This window comes from Coenobita brevimanus, chromosome 110, assembly GCF_032717465.1.
Source record: "Coenobita brevimanus isolate Jiangsu-jjx chromosome 110, ASM3271746v2, whole genome shotgun sequence".
Lineage (NCBI taxonomy): Eukaryota > Metazoa > Arthropoda > Malacostraca > Decapoda > Coenobitidae > Coenobita > Coenobita brevimanus.
In genome coordinates, this window is record NC_137063.1 from 37,113,412 (window position 1) to 37,126,795 (window position 13,384).

General features: G+C 38.7%; 2 protein-coding genes across 3 annotated transcripts in view; one reads left to right on the plus strand and one right to left on the minus strand.

Moving 5' to 3' along the window:
* LOC145417342 (coiled-coil domain-containing protein 130 homolog) overlaps positions 1-13,384 on the plus strand; it is a 249,459-nt gene that overhangs the window by 9,067 nt on the left and 227,008 nt on the right. Inside the window, exons 6-7 of one of the 2 annotated variants that reach the window (XR_013900493.1) lie at positions 1,315-1,434; positions 4,855-6,654. Coding sequence is in view for 1 of the 2 variants with exons in the window: in XM_080286021.1 (XP_080142147.1) it covers positions 1,315-1,434; positions 4,855-5,508 (774 nt within the window). In the remaining variant the exon portion in view is untranslated. The remainder of the gene's footprint in view (positions 1-1,314; positions 1,435-4,854; positions 6,655-13,384) is intronic. The other variant, XM_080286021.1, reaches the window with a different exon arrangement.
* Positions 6,653-12,908, minus strand: Lamtor5 (Late endosomal/lysosomal adaptor, MAPK and MTOR activator 5). The gene is made up of 4 exons (XM_080286024.1): positions 12,770-12,908; positions 9,991-10,052; positions 9,585-9,699; positions 6,653-7,040 (listed from the first exon to the last, which is right to left on the minus strand). The coding sequence occupies exons 1-4, from the start codon at positions 12,802-12,804 to the stop codon at positions 6,974-6,976; spliced, it is 279 nt and encodes a 92-aa protein (XP_080142150.1). The 5' UTR covers positions 12,805-12,908; the 3' UTR covers positions 6,653-6,973.

The following is a 13,384-nucleotide window of genomic DNA, read 5'->3' on the forward strand; positions in this document are numbered from 1 at the left end:
TCCGACTGTTCTTCTTCTTCCCCACCTGACCTCCATCACTCCACCCCTCACCCGCCACTCAGCTGTTTTGCAGAAAATAAAATAAATGATGTACGTATGAAATGCAGGCATATTATTTATTTATTTTTCTTCCAACAAAGTAAACTTTCATTCCTATTAACATTTATATTCAGCCATTAGTGTTTTACAATATTCGCCTTTTTCAAGTCTGTAGCGTATGTCCAGCTTCTGTTTCAAGGTAAGCACGATGCGCTTACGTTTAGTTTGCACTTTAGGCATTTTGGAGTGTATAAATTACTGTCTATCAGAGGAACACAATAGCAAGAGAGCTTGTTTACTGTCTGGTGGCAAAACGCAGAGTGGTGATTTTTGGAGGGTGTGGAGGATGACTGAATTCAAGTAGGTGAAAGAGGGGGAGAGGAGGGGTAGTTAAGAGGATTTGCTAGGGATTTACATTAGCCGGAAATGCCTTCATCTCGCTTTGTCTGACTTCACCCAGCCTCGCATGACACAATCAAACGGCGGTTTGGCGGTCCATTCAAATTGGCGCACAGTTATAACTTACTGACATTTTTACCAGCCCTTGAATTTTCCCGTTGTTCTGAGTATTCCGTTTGTCTGGGTACCGGATAGCTGGGATTGTACTGTACTTTGTTCCATGACGTCATGCTGACACTCTTTAAGAACTGTCTGATTTCTTTCATACAATACTATGAGAATTAACTTCAAGGTAATTTAGGGTAAAAAAAAAAGTGGGTCTTATATGCTGCAAAATGCGTTACTACCATCAGGTTACTCAGCACTGAGTGACAAACCATATGTTTACCTATTACCTAAGATGCCATTAACTGTACTGGATGGCAACCATGTAGCCCAACCAACTGGATACCTAATGGTTTAGTGGGTTGTTTGCATCTGCTGAATGTGTCCCACAAGGGTGTACATCTAAGGGATGGTTGGGGTTAGCTGCTCATGTAATACTACTTAGGAGTGAATGTCTGAACTGTGAGTAACCTAGCCCCAGGCATCTACATTTCTGTTGGGGCAAAAAAGAATTGGTTGACAGACATATAATAGGTTCTTTAACCAGTTGTAGCCTGTAATGTAGAATCGACACTGAACAAATTGTGAATGGCAGCTCCGTATTTATTCCCTTAATGTTATGTTGACCTCGACTTTTGTTTGGGCAGCAAGGGATTGGATGACAGAATGTGATGTTTTGATTCATGATCACTGAGCAGAGGGAAAATATCATCGGTATAATATCACTCCATCTTCATCAGCAAATTTGTGATTGTTTGTTTGATGTTGCAGGCAAAACGTGACGAAGCCAAAGCTCAGGCAGTGAAGGATGCATCGTACCACCTGTCTGTTCCACTGTTGCCTCCCAGTGAAGAAGATGAGAAAGTGGCCAAGTTACTGCAGTTTACGCAAGTGGGTTTTAGTTTCTGCTAATACAAAATGTACAGGTGGTTATACTTGTGAAATGGAACAAGGATTTTGAGAGCTTTAATGATTGTATGGCTCATTTAACAGGGAAAGCTGTTTGATATTTCTACAATTATATTTTCGCCATCACTCTCATCTTAAATGTTAGGATCAACATGCCTAGCCCCGGGCTCCTATGCTACTCATGGGGCAACGTAGGATTGGATGGTGGATGGATGGATATATATATATATATATATATATATATATATACACACACACACACACACACACACACACACACACATATATATATATATATATATATACACACACACACACACACACACATATATATATATATATATATATATATATATAAAAACACACAAACAAACACACATAAATATATATATATATACATATATATATATATATATATATATATATATATATATATATATATATATATATATATATATATATACACACACACACACACACACACACATATATATATATATATATATATATATATATATATATATATATATATATATATATATATATACACACACACACAGTAATCCCTCATTTATCTAGACATAACTGAGCCAAAGGCATGTCCAGGTAGTGGCGACATCCAGATAATGAACACCATTACCCTACAATACCAAGACCCTACGTATACCCACCTCCAACTTATACCTAACTTATTTGTACAGTACCTATGCTTAATTTGGCAGTGATTTCCAATCATTCTGCCATATTTTGACATCAAAACACACATAGGAATATCCAAAGTAATGGTAAACACCGAGAAAACCATACAGAAAAACCACTGAAAACCAAAAACACCCTACTTAAACACTACTGTATGTACAGTAACCCTCCTTATTTTGGCAGTGTTTACTGGTCATTCTGCCATATTTTGACATCAAAACATACATAGGATTATCCAAAATAATTTTCAGCACCAAGTGTACTGTACTGTACACTGATAAACATGTCTTTTATTTACCTTATTGTAGTGAACATAGCTGAAGTGGTCAGTCAGTCTGGACAGATTCTGGTTTTATTGAACTTTTTCTGATATACAGTATAGGAATTTAGTCCGGTAGCTCCTCAGTTTTGATAATGGCGAATTCTGGTCAGTTGAAGTCGATTATATTGAAGTTTTACACGCACGCGCGCGCACACACACACACACACACACACACACACACACACACACACACACACACGATAGTTGGAGAGACTTATAAACTCTTGACTAACATAAGAGTAGCATTTCATTATATGGATGAGGAAATGATGAAAAAATTGATAGTGGCCATGATCCGCCCCAGGTTAGAATATGCAGCGGTAGTGTGGTCCTCACACAAAAAGAAAGATATAAACAAGATTGAGAGAATACAAAGAACAGCAACCAAGATGGTCCCCAGTCTGACAGACCTGTCATACAGAGAGAGGCTGGAAAAACTGGATTTGCCTTCGTTAGAGGAAAGGAGAAATGGGAGAAATGGAGTTCCCCGAGCTAAGCCCTGTATTGGGCTATATAGCCCCGCTAGGGTTACAAGAGCGAGCTACCACTCCCGGCATGGCAGCCTGGGCAAGGCTTGAACTCGCAATCCCCGATTACGAGTCCGGCGCGCTACCACTGTGCTACCGCGCCCCCCCCGTTAGAGGAAAGGAGAAAGAGGGGAGACATGATTGCGGTGTTCAGGACTATGGTGGGAGTAGATAAAATTGACAAAGAAGATCTGTTTGTATGGGATAAGAGATCAACAAGAGGACACGGAATGAAATTGAAAAAGTCAAGCTGCTTGAAGGATATCAAGAAATATAGCTTTCCTTACAGAAGTATAGACTTATGGAATAGCCTGGACAAAGAGATCGTCCAGTCTAAAAACTTCGAGTTTAAAGCTAAATTCGACTTACTGAGAAACAGTGACGGAAACCCACGAGCATAGTACATTCCGTGTATATCACAATTAGGTATATTAGGTAAATACTTAAATATTTGGAACGACTTAGACAAAGAGGTGGTGCATGAGAAAAACATTCATGTGTGTAAAGGTAGACTTGATAAATATGGACATGGAAACAGGACAACACGAGCATTGCTCAATTCCTGTATACTACAAATAGGTAAATACACACACACACACACACACACACACACACACACACACACACACACACACACACACGAGTGGGCTCGCACAGTACGTGTGATCACAATGTGCAAGTTGCATAGTACACGAGTGACCAAAAAGCATGTTGAATGTGTGAGTTTTGCCCACAATATGTGAGGCTAGCCCACAATATGTGAGGCAGTGGCAAGGAGTGGCCCAAAACTGCTATTTTCCCAGACTACACGACACCCCCCCTCTACCCCTGCATGATGCGCCCATCGTGACGTTAGAGACTTGTGGGGAAGTAAGGTGCTCAAGAGGAGTCTACAGTAAGATGTTGCCATTAACGACTTCTACAATAATGTTTTCAGCAATAACAGCAAGTTAGAATATATACCCACTTTCTATAATAACGTTTAGATTCACTTGAATAATGGTTATTTCGCAAATGCCATGTTGTTGTACTGTAAATATGTCCATAACAAGATGAGGAATGAAACTGACAAACAAGAGATGAAGGAAATTGCCAAATATGTGAGCAGTAGCGAGGAGAAGGATCCTCCCCTCACTATCTCCCATGACTCGCCCACCGCCTCACCTTACTCACCAGCTGTCTCCCCCTCCACAGCCCTACCTGACTCACCTGCATCACCTGGCATACCTGCAGCCCCCACCATAATGACAGTTGCTGCATTCTGGGAGAAATATAACACTTAGCAGACCGTAAATTTCTTTGTCAAAGTCTGGATTAATACAACATTGGCAACCGTTAAAGACATGTTGGGCAGCGGGGGCACTCTTAAGTGTCGCAGTGCCTTGGAACCCCTGCTAGGCTTATTGACTACTGTTTTTAAGATGACTGACTATATTTTTCTTATTTTAGCTATATCTGTAAAAATTTTCCCTTTATTTTATCTCAAAGGTTAAAAAAATATCAAGATTTGAGGGGGTCCCACCCATACATTATTTTTTCATAAGATTATGTATTCACAGTACACAAAATCACAGTGCACGAGGTCGTGAACCGCCCATCCACTCGCTCATTGTGCAAGCCCACTGTACTAGAACTCCCCATCTCATGTTAACAGTATGTGTTGAGTCAGAAGTATGGTGATAGTTTCCTGTCCTGAACATAGAAATAAGAATGGATTACTATTGTATTGTCAGAGGAAGAGGCTGATATTGATGTTTTCCAAACTGGTCAGGTTGTTTATATTATTATGGGAAAAAAAGGAGTATTATGCTGGTTAACTATGAATATGAATTAATTGTTACACTTTAATTTCAGCCTAAGTCATCAGAGAAGATAAGGGAGGAGAAGAGGGCATTGATTGATGCTCAGTCAGTGTTTGCCAAGCTCAAACCGAAGAGAGTTTCCAAAGAAACTAAAAAGGCAGTTGCAAGACAGTCACTTCAGGACATCATCACAAACTCACAGAAAAATTTCAACAACTTCAAAAACAACCTTGGGCCTCAGGGGTTGGGCATTGTACACAAAAAACAATGTTCACATGATTTGCCCTCAAGACTAGGCATTCATAATTGTAAGTCAAAAGCTGATGATTGTATTTCTGCCACTTTGTCAAGGAATGAATCCTCAGTGTCCGAGAAAATGGTCAAGGTAAATTCATCAACTCTTGGTGGACCTTCTGATATTTGTGATAGCCTGGCAATAGCAGATAGTTTGTCTTTAAAAAGTGAAGACTGTAATGAAGTTGAACAGTCTGGTGTGTCAGAGAATGGCTTTATTTCTTATGTAAATTCCAGTCATGAAAGGGGGGGTGATCTCAAGGTTTCATCACCTAAACCACAGCCTGGTTTATCCATTGAACACAGCTCTGCTTTTCAGGGTAATTCACAAACTTTACCCGCAAATGCATCTTCGGGTAATCTAGTAAATTATGATTTAAGTGGAAGTGACAGTGATGAATATATGCAATGAGGAAATTGGGTTTGTGTCAATTATTGTGTGATGAAAAACCATTTCATCAGGTTAACATTTTTATTTCAGTTTTCATACCTCCACACGGTTTATTCAGTGTGGGAAAGTTTTCAGATAGCCTTTATTAACCACTCCAAAGTTAAAGGCCTCAAGGAAAATAAAAGTATCTCGTGATAGTACTGATAATCCATTAAAATATATCAGTGGATTGAAGGTGTTGAGTATTGGTGTTGATGTTTGTAAAGGATATTGTTTATACTGTTTATGTACAGTATTATTATTATTATTTTTTTTGCTGTAAAGGACTCCACAAACACTGTATATAAAGTGAGTTTTGTAAGTAATATATTTTTTGAAGTACAGAGTTCCTGAAAATCTATAACTTAGTACTGTAATTTAAATTAATTTAAGTTTGAATTTGCATAATATTTACCTCAATATATATATATATATATATATATATATATATATATATATATATATATATACTTTTTTAACAATTCAGTATATTAATGTATATAGTTAAAAATTATTGGGATCTTGCCAAAAGATATGCATTATACAGTATGTCAATTAATGTGAAAAGGTACTTTACACACACACACACACACACACACACACACACACACACACACACACACACACACACACATATATATATATATATATATATATATATATATATATATATATATAAAACCTATTAATTCATTGCACACTGTTTCATCAGCTGAATTTGCAGCAAAATAAACAAGGTCATACACAGGTACTGTACTGTAATATGGACTTCAGTGTATGAAACCTAGCCCTGTTGTTATACACAGCTAATACATGCAGGTGATCACAGACTGGTTCTACTCCAAACTATATAAAGCTAATTCATCTATCTATCTACACATTCCAAATAAACATGCAATGTGAACAATAACCACAATTAAATTAGCTGAACTGATTAATTGTAAAAACCATGTTTTTATTGAAGCAAGGACTCTCATGTAGGCAGCTATGTATCATAAGTTCTGGAGAAAACTACTATGATATAGAGCGTAATCACATACCAGCCAGATTTCAAAGAGCCGACGCATGAGCTGCTGTAATGCATTAAATTAACTGTCCTACCTACCAGTATTTCCCACTAATAAATGGGTAAGATCCAGGAACAGAAAAAGAGGAACAAAAATTGAGAAGCATATATAGTGCATAGTGAAGTCAGTCACACATTCATTCACTCATCCTGGATGAGAGAATAATAAGGTCAGGAAGTAGCCTTTGTTACACTCATGCAGCCCTGTACAGAAGAGAGCTGCAAATATTTCTGAAGATGAACTTGCCAATAATGATACTGATTATGGAACTTGCATAACAAACTCAGATCATAACACAGGAGCCACAGTGATACAATACACAACGATGTCCTTTTAAATGCTGTGCTCAGTTTATCAGCCTAAGGAATCATCTACGAGGTTTAGGAAGTTTCTGGTGACTTGTAGACAGCTAGCGTAACTCCACTGCTGCGGTGAACAAGGCACTGGCTGCAAAATGGAAATTTTGAAAAGTATGACATGAGGGTAGTATTTGTATGGTATTATGACATACCTTAGCAAGAGTAAGAGCAACTCAGTTAAAACAATGAAAATGTACTGAATGCCCATAAAACAAAAATATTGTTAGGTATGGGGTTGATAAATCTGAGGCATTTTGGGCATTGTTACTTGATCTGACTCTATACGGTTGGTATCCTTACATTTTTGGCCTATAGGCATGAATGAGTTAATCAGATTTCGAGGATTGTAAACCCACAAGGCTTCATATAATAAAGTACGAGATCTGACAGTAATGTAACTGTAAAACAATGCCTCATCCTTCAAGGTCTCCAACTCTCAGGAAGTATCTGAGGACTGAAGATGCAACAGTTAGATGATGGTACAGTACTTGTGTCGTTAGTAACCTTGCAGCCCTGGTGATTAGGATGATGAATGAATGAAAGGATCTTTGGAAGGACCAGTGATGGGCACTAACAGACTCTGATTGTATCCATGCCATGACAACTGAATGCTGTGACTGGGGCAGAAGCTTACAGTTAGTACTTGAAAGGGTTGGAAATAAAATGCACAGATACTTACCTCTGAATTTTTCAATTTCATACTCTCAACAATGCATTTGGAACCCTTTGATTGGCTGTATTAGGTATGTTTTTAGATATTTGTTTATTTAAATATAATGATGATTACTGATGATGTTCATTATTATTATTATTATTACAGTATTATTGTTACTGTGTATGTTGATACTGGTACTGTAATATTGTTTGTTTATTTTAATCATTTTATTATAATTTATATCCTGCTCGTGTCCATGTTGACATCTCATTTTGATGTTTTGGAACAGTTCCATTAAATGTATCAGAGTATTTTTGTAGTCACTCACCTATGGCTTCTATGCAGTCCTTATTTCTAAACATTTCTTAAAAGCAGACACCTACAGCTGTAAGATATTCTTGAGATGCTGGGAGGGATCTAATATACCTTATCTGGGTCATCCTTTGCTCACTCCCACTCCCATCCCAAGCTGCTACTACTGATATGGAACACTGGCCTGCCAACTATTAATGAGGCTCTGAGAATTACTGTATATCAGTCACTTTGTCTGGTGTTTCAAAACAGAGTGTCAGAAAAAGTAACAATACTTGTTTTGATGCGTGTATCTATACAATGACATACAGTAGACCCTTGCTAAAATGGACCCCAGTACAGCAGATATTGGTTTTAATGGATGCCACAAAGCACACAGAACTTTCATCAGCTATAATAAACAATACTGTATCTGTTAAACCGATAACCTACCCATTTTATTCCAACCTGGCCTGATATCACTCGCTTTCCACTGTAACTGCTGAGCTCTAATAATAGACTAGCTCCTTCCTTCTTCTTCTCTCTTTCCTTCACTCTTCTGTCTACTGGTGACTTTACACTCCCTCTTCGTTCTTTCTTTCCTTCATTCTTCCCTCTTCCATCTGCCTATGGGTGACTCTCCACTAAGTGACAAGCCAAATGGTTTCCCGTACAGAAGGGAACCATTTACTATGCTGGGTGGTAACCATATAACCAAATTATGAAGTCTGGTGGTTTAATGGGTAATTAAGGTGCCTCAATCGGATTAAGCCTGTGTAGGTTTATATTCACGGGGTGGTTGGGGTTTATTGCTCATGTAATGCCACTCAGGGATGAGTGAGGCTGGTCGCTCTCATCTTAAAAGTCAGGACCAACTTCCCTAGCCCCAGATTCCTATGGTCCTCATGGGGCGACACAGGTTTAGATGATGGATGAATGGAATATAAATACATGAAATAACCCCACTATGGTATAGGGTGGGTATAGGGTAGATTTGGGTGGGAGGAGACGGTGAGAAGAGGTTCCAATGGGGCAGAGGGAGGTGAAGAGACAGCCAAGGGGGGGGTGGGGCTCTCCCACCACAAATAAGGGAACCAATCATGCCAGACACCACCAGATAGTGTTGTTCTCATTTGCTAGCTTCCATTTATGTCATCAAAGAGGTGTGGCACCCTCTCCTCAGTTTTTTTTGGCTTCTACTATATCGATGTGGATCTGACTGAACATACCTTGTCTAAATCACAATGACTGATGATGAACAGACTTTAAGGGTTAACCATGGTCTGTCTGGCTGAGCAGATCCATCAACCATGGGTAAGCAACTTCTATGGGACTGTTCTGCAATACCATACAGCATATACACTGTGCAACTGTGCAGGGTACCAGTGCCCTCTTGTGGTAGACAGCACCTAACCAGGGTGAGACAATGGTCCTTCCCCACTGTGGGCTGCAGGGAAACAGGAGGTTGGCTCCCAGGTGGATGCTGCAACTGCTTTGCTCCACCAAGGGAACACAGCACCACCATGTGTTGGCTCCTGGGTGGGATCTGCAACTGTTTCGCTCCACTCAGGGTATAAAGCACCACGCTGCATAGACTTCTCGTCAGTACCTCAGGATGTAGTACTAGTATACAGTATGAAGTCAGCAATGTAATGGGTATGGTCTGTGTGAATTCATGTACTGTACCTGTTGTCACTCTCAAGCAGAATGACTGGATCCTGACTGCCAGGCTCCAACATGGCTGCTCGGGCTGCCAAAGCTGCGATGGTGCCAGAGGATGAACTTGACGCCTTCCCTCGCACTAAACACAAATGAATTTTGTGTATAATAAAAGTACAGGTATTTTATATAACTTCTGAACAGAGGTGTATATTGTCCATATATTTCTATACTTACTAAAAAATTAGGAATAATGGTATCTGAACTTAGAAGACTTTAATAATCAAAAGAATAATGAATAATACCACTTGTTAAAATATGGTACACAGTACTGTGCTACTATTACTTGGGCAAAGACTTAAACTAAAATTTTTGAATGAGCATACAAATTGTCTTGAAAATCATTTGAACACCATATTATCCTCTAACTCACCCCCTAAGCAAAGACCTTGACTATCAGCACACAGCACCCCTGACACTCCAGCACTGTGGGATCTGGAACAAACAATATGTGCATTAAATACCACAGAGTGAGGTAATTGTACCAAGTCTGTGGTAACTGTGCCAACTACCAGAATGTGTCCATAATATGAGTGGTTGCCAAAATATGTAGTCTTTATAATGCCATTATCCCATAAGGGGTGGCTGTTTGTCTTTAAGTTTGCTGTTTTATGGAGAAGGGGACTAACCCTGCCAACCCACTTGCTGACATGTAGAGAACACATATGGGGTGGTCACATGGTTACCACCCAGTGTTGTAAACGGCTTCCTGACTTACAGGAAACCATTATGCTTGTCACTCATTGTAAAGTCATCTGAAAAGGAAAGAAGAGTAATAAAAAATGACAGGAAAGATGGGGGAAATAGGAGGAGAGGAAAGCAGACACAGAAAATGAAAGGTAAAGATAAAAGACAAAGTAAGCAGCACTACATCAATTGAGTGGATGATGGTTGCCACTACCTACTACTAAAATACAGTATGTAGTACTTATTAAAATACAGGTACCGGTACATCATCAATTTTCTGGCACCCTTGGTTCCAGAGATTTGTTGAATGAACCATTTAACCATATTAACAAAAGTCACGTATAACAATTCAGCATTACACCTCTGACCCATTGTCCTTCAGTGTAATCACACTCATGTCCTAATTTAAGTTCTTTATCGAATACCTGAGCTTGGTTCATTATTATGTTTCCCGACAAGTCTGCTAAATCACTCACCAACCCAGTCAAAACCTTTCCATCATCACTTGATCATACGCAGTACCGTACTCATACATCTTTCATAGTCTTTCTTATGTTCATTTGCTTCTTTGAATTTCAGTATTTTGTCACTGCACCATCATCCACTCACTTGATGTAGTGCTGACTACTTCTTCCTTAGCCTTTATCATTCTTTTTCTGTGCCTGCCCTCCTCTCTTCCTATTTCTCCCATCTCTCTTGTCACTTCTTATTGCTTTTGTTTCCTTTACATTGAGTGACAAGCCAAATAGTTTCCTGCAAGCCAAGAAACCATTTACAACGCTGGGTGGTAACCATATAACCAAATCATACGTGCTCCCTACGTGTCAACAAGTGGGTTGGTGGAGGGTTAGTGCCCCTCCCCTTACGGGATTATGGCGTCTGGCAATAGATAGATAGATAGATCTTTTTATCTTAAACAGTTCACAAACGAACATCATATGTCACATAACTCCCACATGGGAATGCCACAGTTCAGTTTTTTTTACAGTTCTACCTTTTACTGCTTTATTGTTTTTCTTTTTAGCATAATAAAAATATCTTACTGCATTACATCCCCCCAGACAGCCATTAATACAAACTTCTGACTGGACTGGTAAGTGAAAAAATAGGTGTTGATGTGGGCTGCCGATGCGGTAGGCCGTTGGGTAGCTACATATTGGTTATTGCACAGTACTATGGTAACGGCATGCCTCGAGGCGACTGGCTAAGAACTCCATTGTAACAACACTTTATGCACTCTAAATTCACCTACAAAGTGTCTTAGGAGATACCAATAATGGAATTAAGCTTTTGATTTGACAGTAGTTGTAATTATGAATAAATGGTACATGTAATAAAGTATTTAGGAGTAAACTGAAAAAACAAGTGTCATACACCTGCATTTACAAGAACAGATACTGATGGTTAGGAATGGTTAATAGTGAGAATTTCATACCCACAGACAAAATACACTGATAACAATTCTGTCTCACAAACTTGGTTAGGAGAAATATGAGAGAAATGGGTCATCTGGTTCACAACTGAGAATCGCAGAATCGGTGTGAACTGAGCTGATCCAGTCTCTCCAGTCGTATCGGAGGTTATTATTTAGGTATAAGCCAAAAAAGTGAGTGTACACTCATGGGAAATGAACTACCATAATCAACATTTACTCCCATTTACTGCTTTATTTGGTTATTAAGAGATTTTGTCATTGCAGTGGTTTGGTGGGCCAATTAATCACAATCAAGGAGGCTTGACTGTATTGACACAGACTGGTGTTTATGCCTGACAACACAGTTGACAACTGCATCTTTCTTCAAAGCCACAACTAGGGTTAAACATAAGTAAAACAAGCTAAGAAACACAAAATACAGGGATCACCACCAAGACACATGAGTATTATTTTACAAGTGGACAATACGCAGTTTAGGAATTTTAGCACCATTAACGTATAGTATATTCCCTAAGGATCATAATGAACCCCCATAACCCCAATCGGAAATTTATGCCATATTTCCAGAAACAATGAATTTCATTTAAAATTCCAAAAGATACACACCTTGGATCTTCACTTGGCCACTCCGTGTAAAAAATGCGTATGTTCGTACGTGTGCCTGAGTGGTGCAGTGCTGCGGAAGCTGCAGTACTCCGTAGAACATGACAACTCACTCTCAAACTCCATTTCTAGGGAGTAAGAGGATCCTCCCTGGGTAAATTTTTACAAGCTGCCAATGGTCAATACACCCCCCAGGTTGTGCAGTATATTTTTCCAGTAGTTTTTGATGAACGCACTTGTGATAGCAGTACTAATGACAAGTCCTCCTAATTTGGGGAAATATCACAGACCACACTGAAAAGCCGGTGAATGTGATTGTGCGAAAAAAATAAATAAATAAATAAAATGGGCTTACGTTGCAATTTCTGCACGGACACGGTGCTTAACAATTAACTTTAGTGTCATAAAACTACACTGCCATACTTACATTTCATCCAGACACTTATCTAAGGGCTTCTCCATGACTATCCTTAATTATAATGTTAGCTGGAGCCCGGGAACGATTACGATACTTGTATTAATAAACACCACAGGTCAAGAATGAAATTCTGTTAGCTGTTGTAACTGTTTCGACAAACCGAATTGCATGTAACTTCTTCAAAATTATAATTATTTGTTCATAACAGCATGCTGCATACATGCGAATAAAATATGAATAATACAAATACATATAGTGATATGACAACATCGTGTATACTTCCTATATTATTCTAAATTGAAATGATCGAGCCGAGAACTTGGAAATCATGTGAAAGACAACACGAACCTATCAATATTTTTAATGTTGCAAATTGATATTTCGGCGGGATTGACGAAAGAAGCACATTTTAATAAATTCATATAAATCCACTTTTTAAAAAATTGAGAAACTTTCTAACTTTTACCCAACATTGCATGTAGTTCATTGCTTTAAAAGTTGGTATGTTTTTTATTAATGAATTACAGTATTGTTTATATTTTTTAAAATTTCTATACTGCTGTGGGAAATATGTCATCTCGTTCCATACTCCACAGTTCCCACTTGCCATTTGCCAGAGTTGGA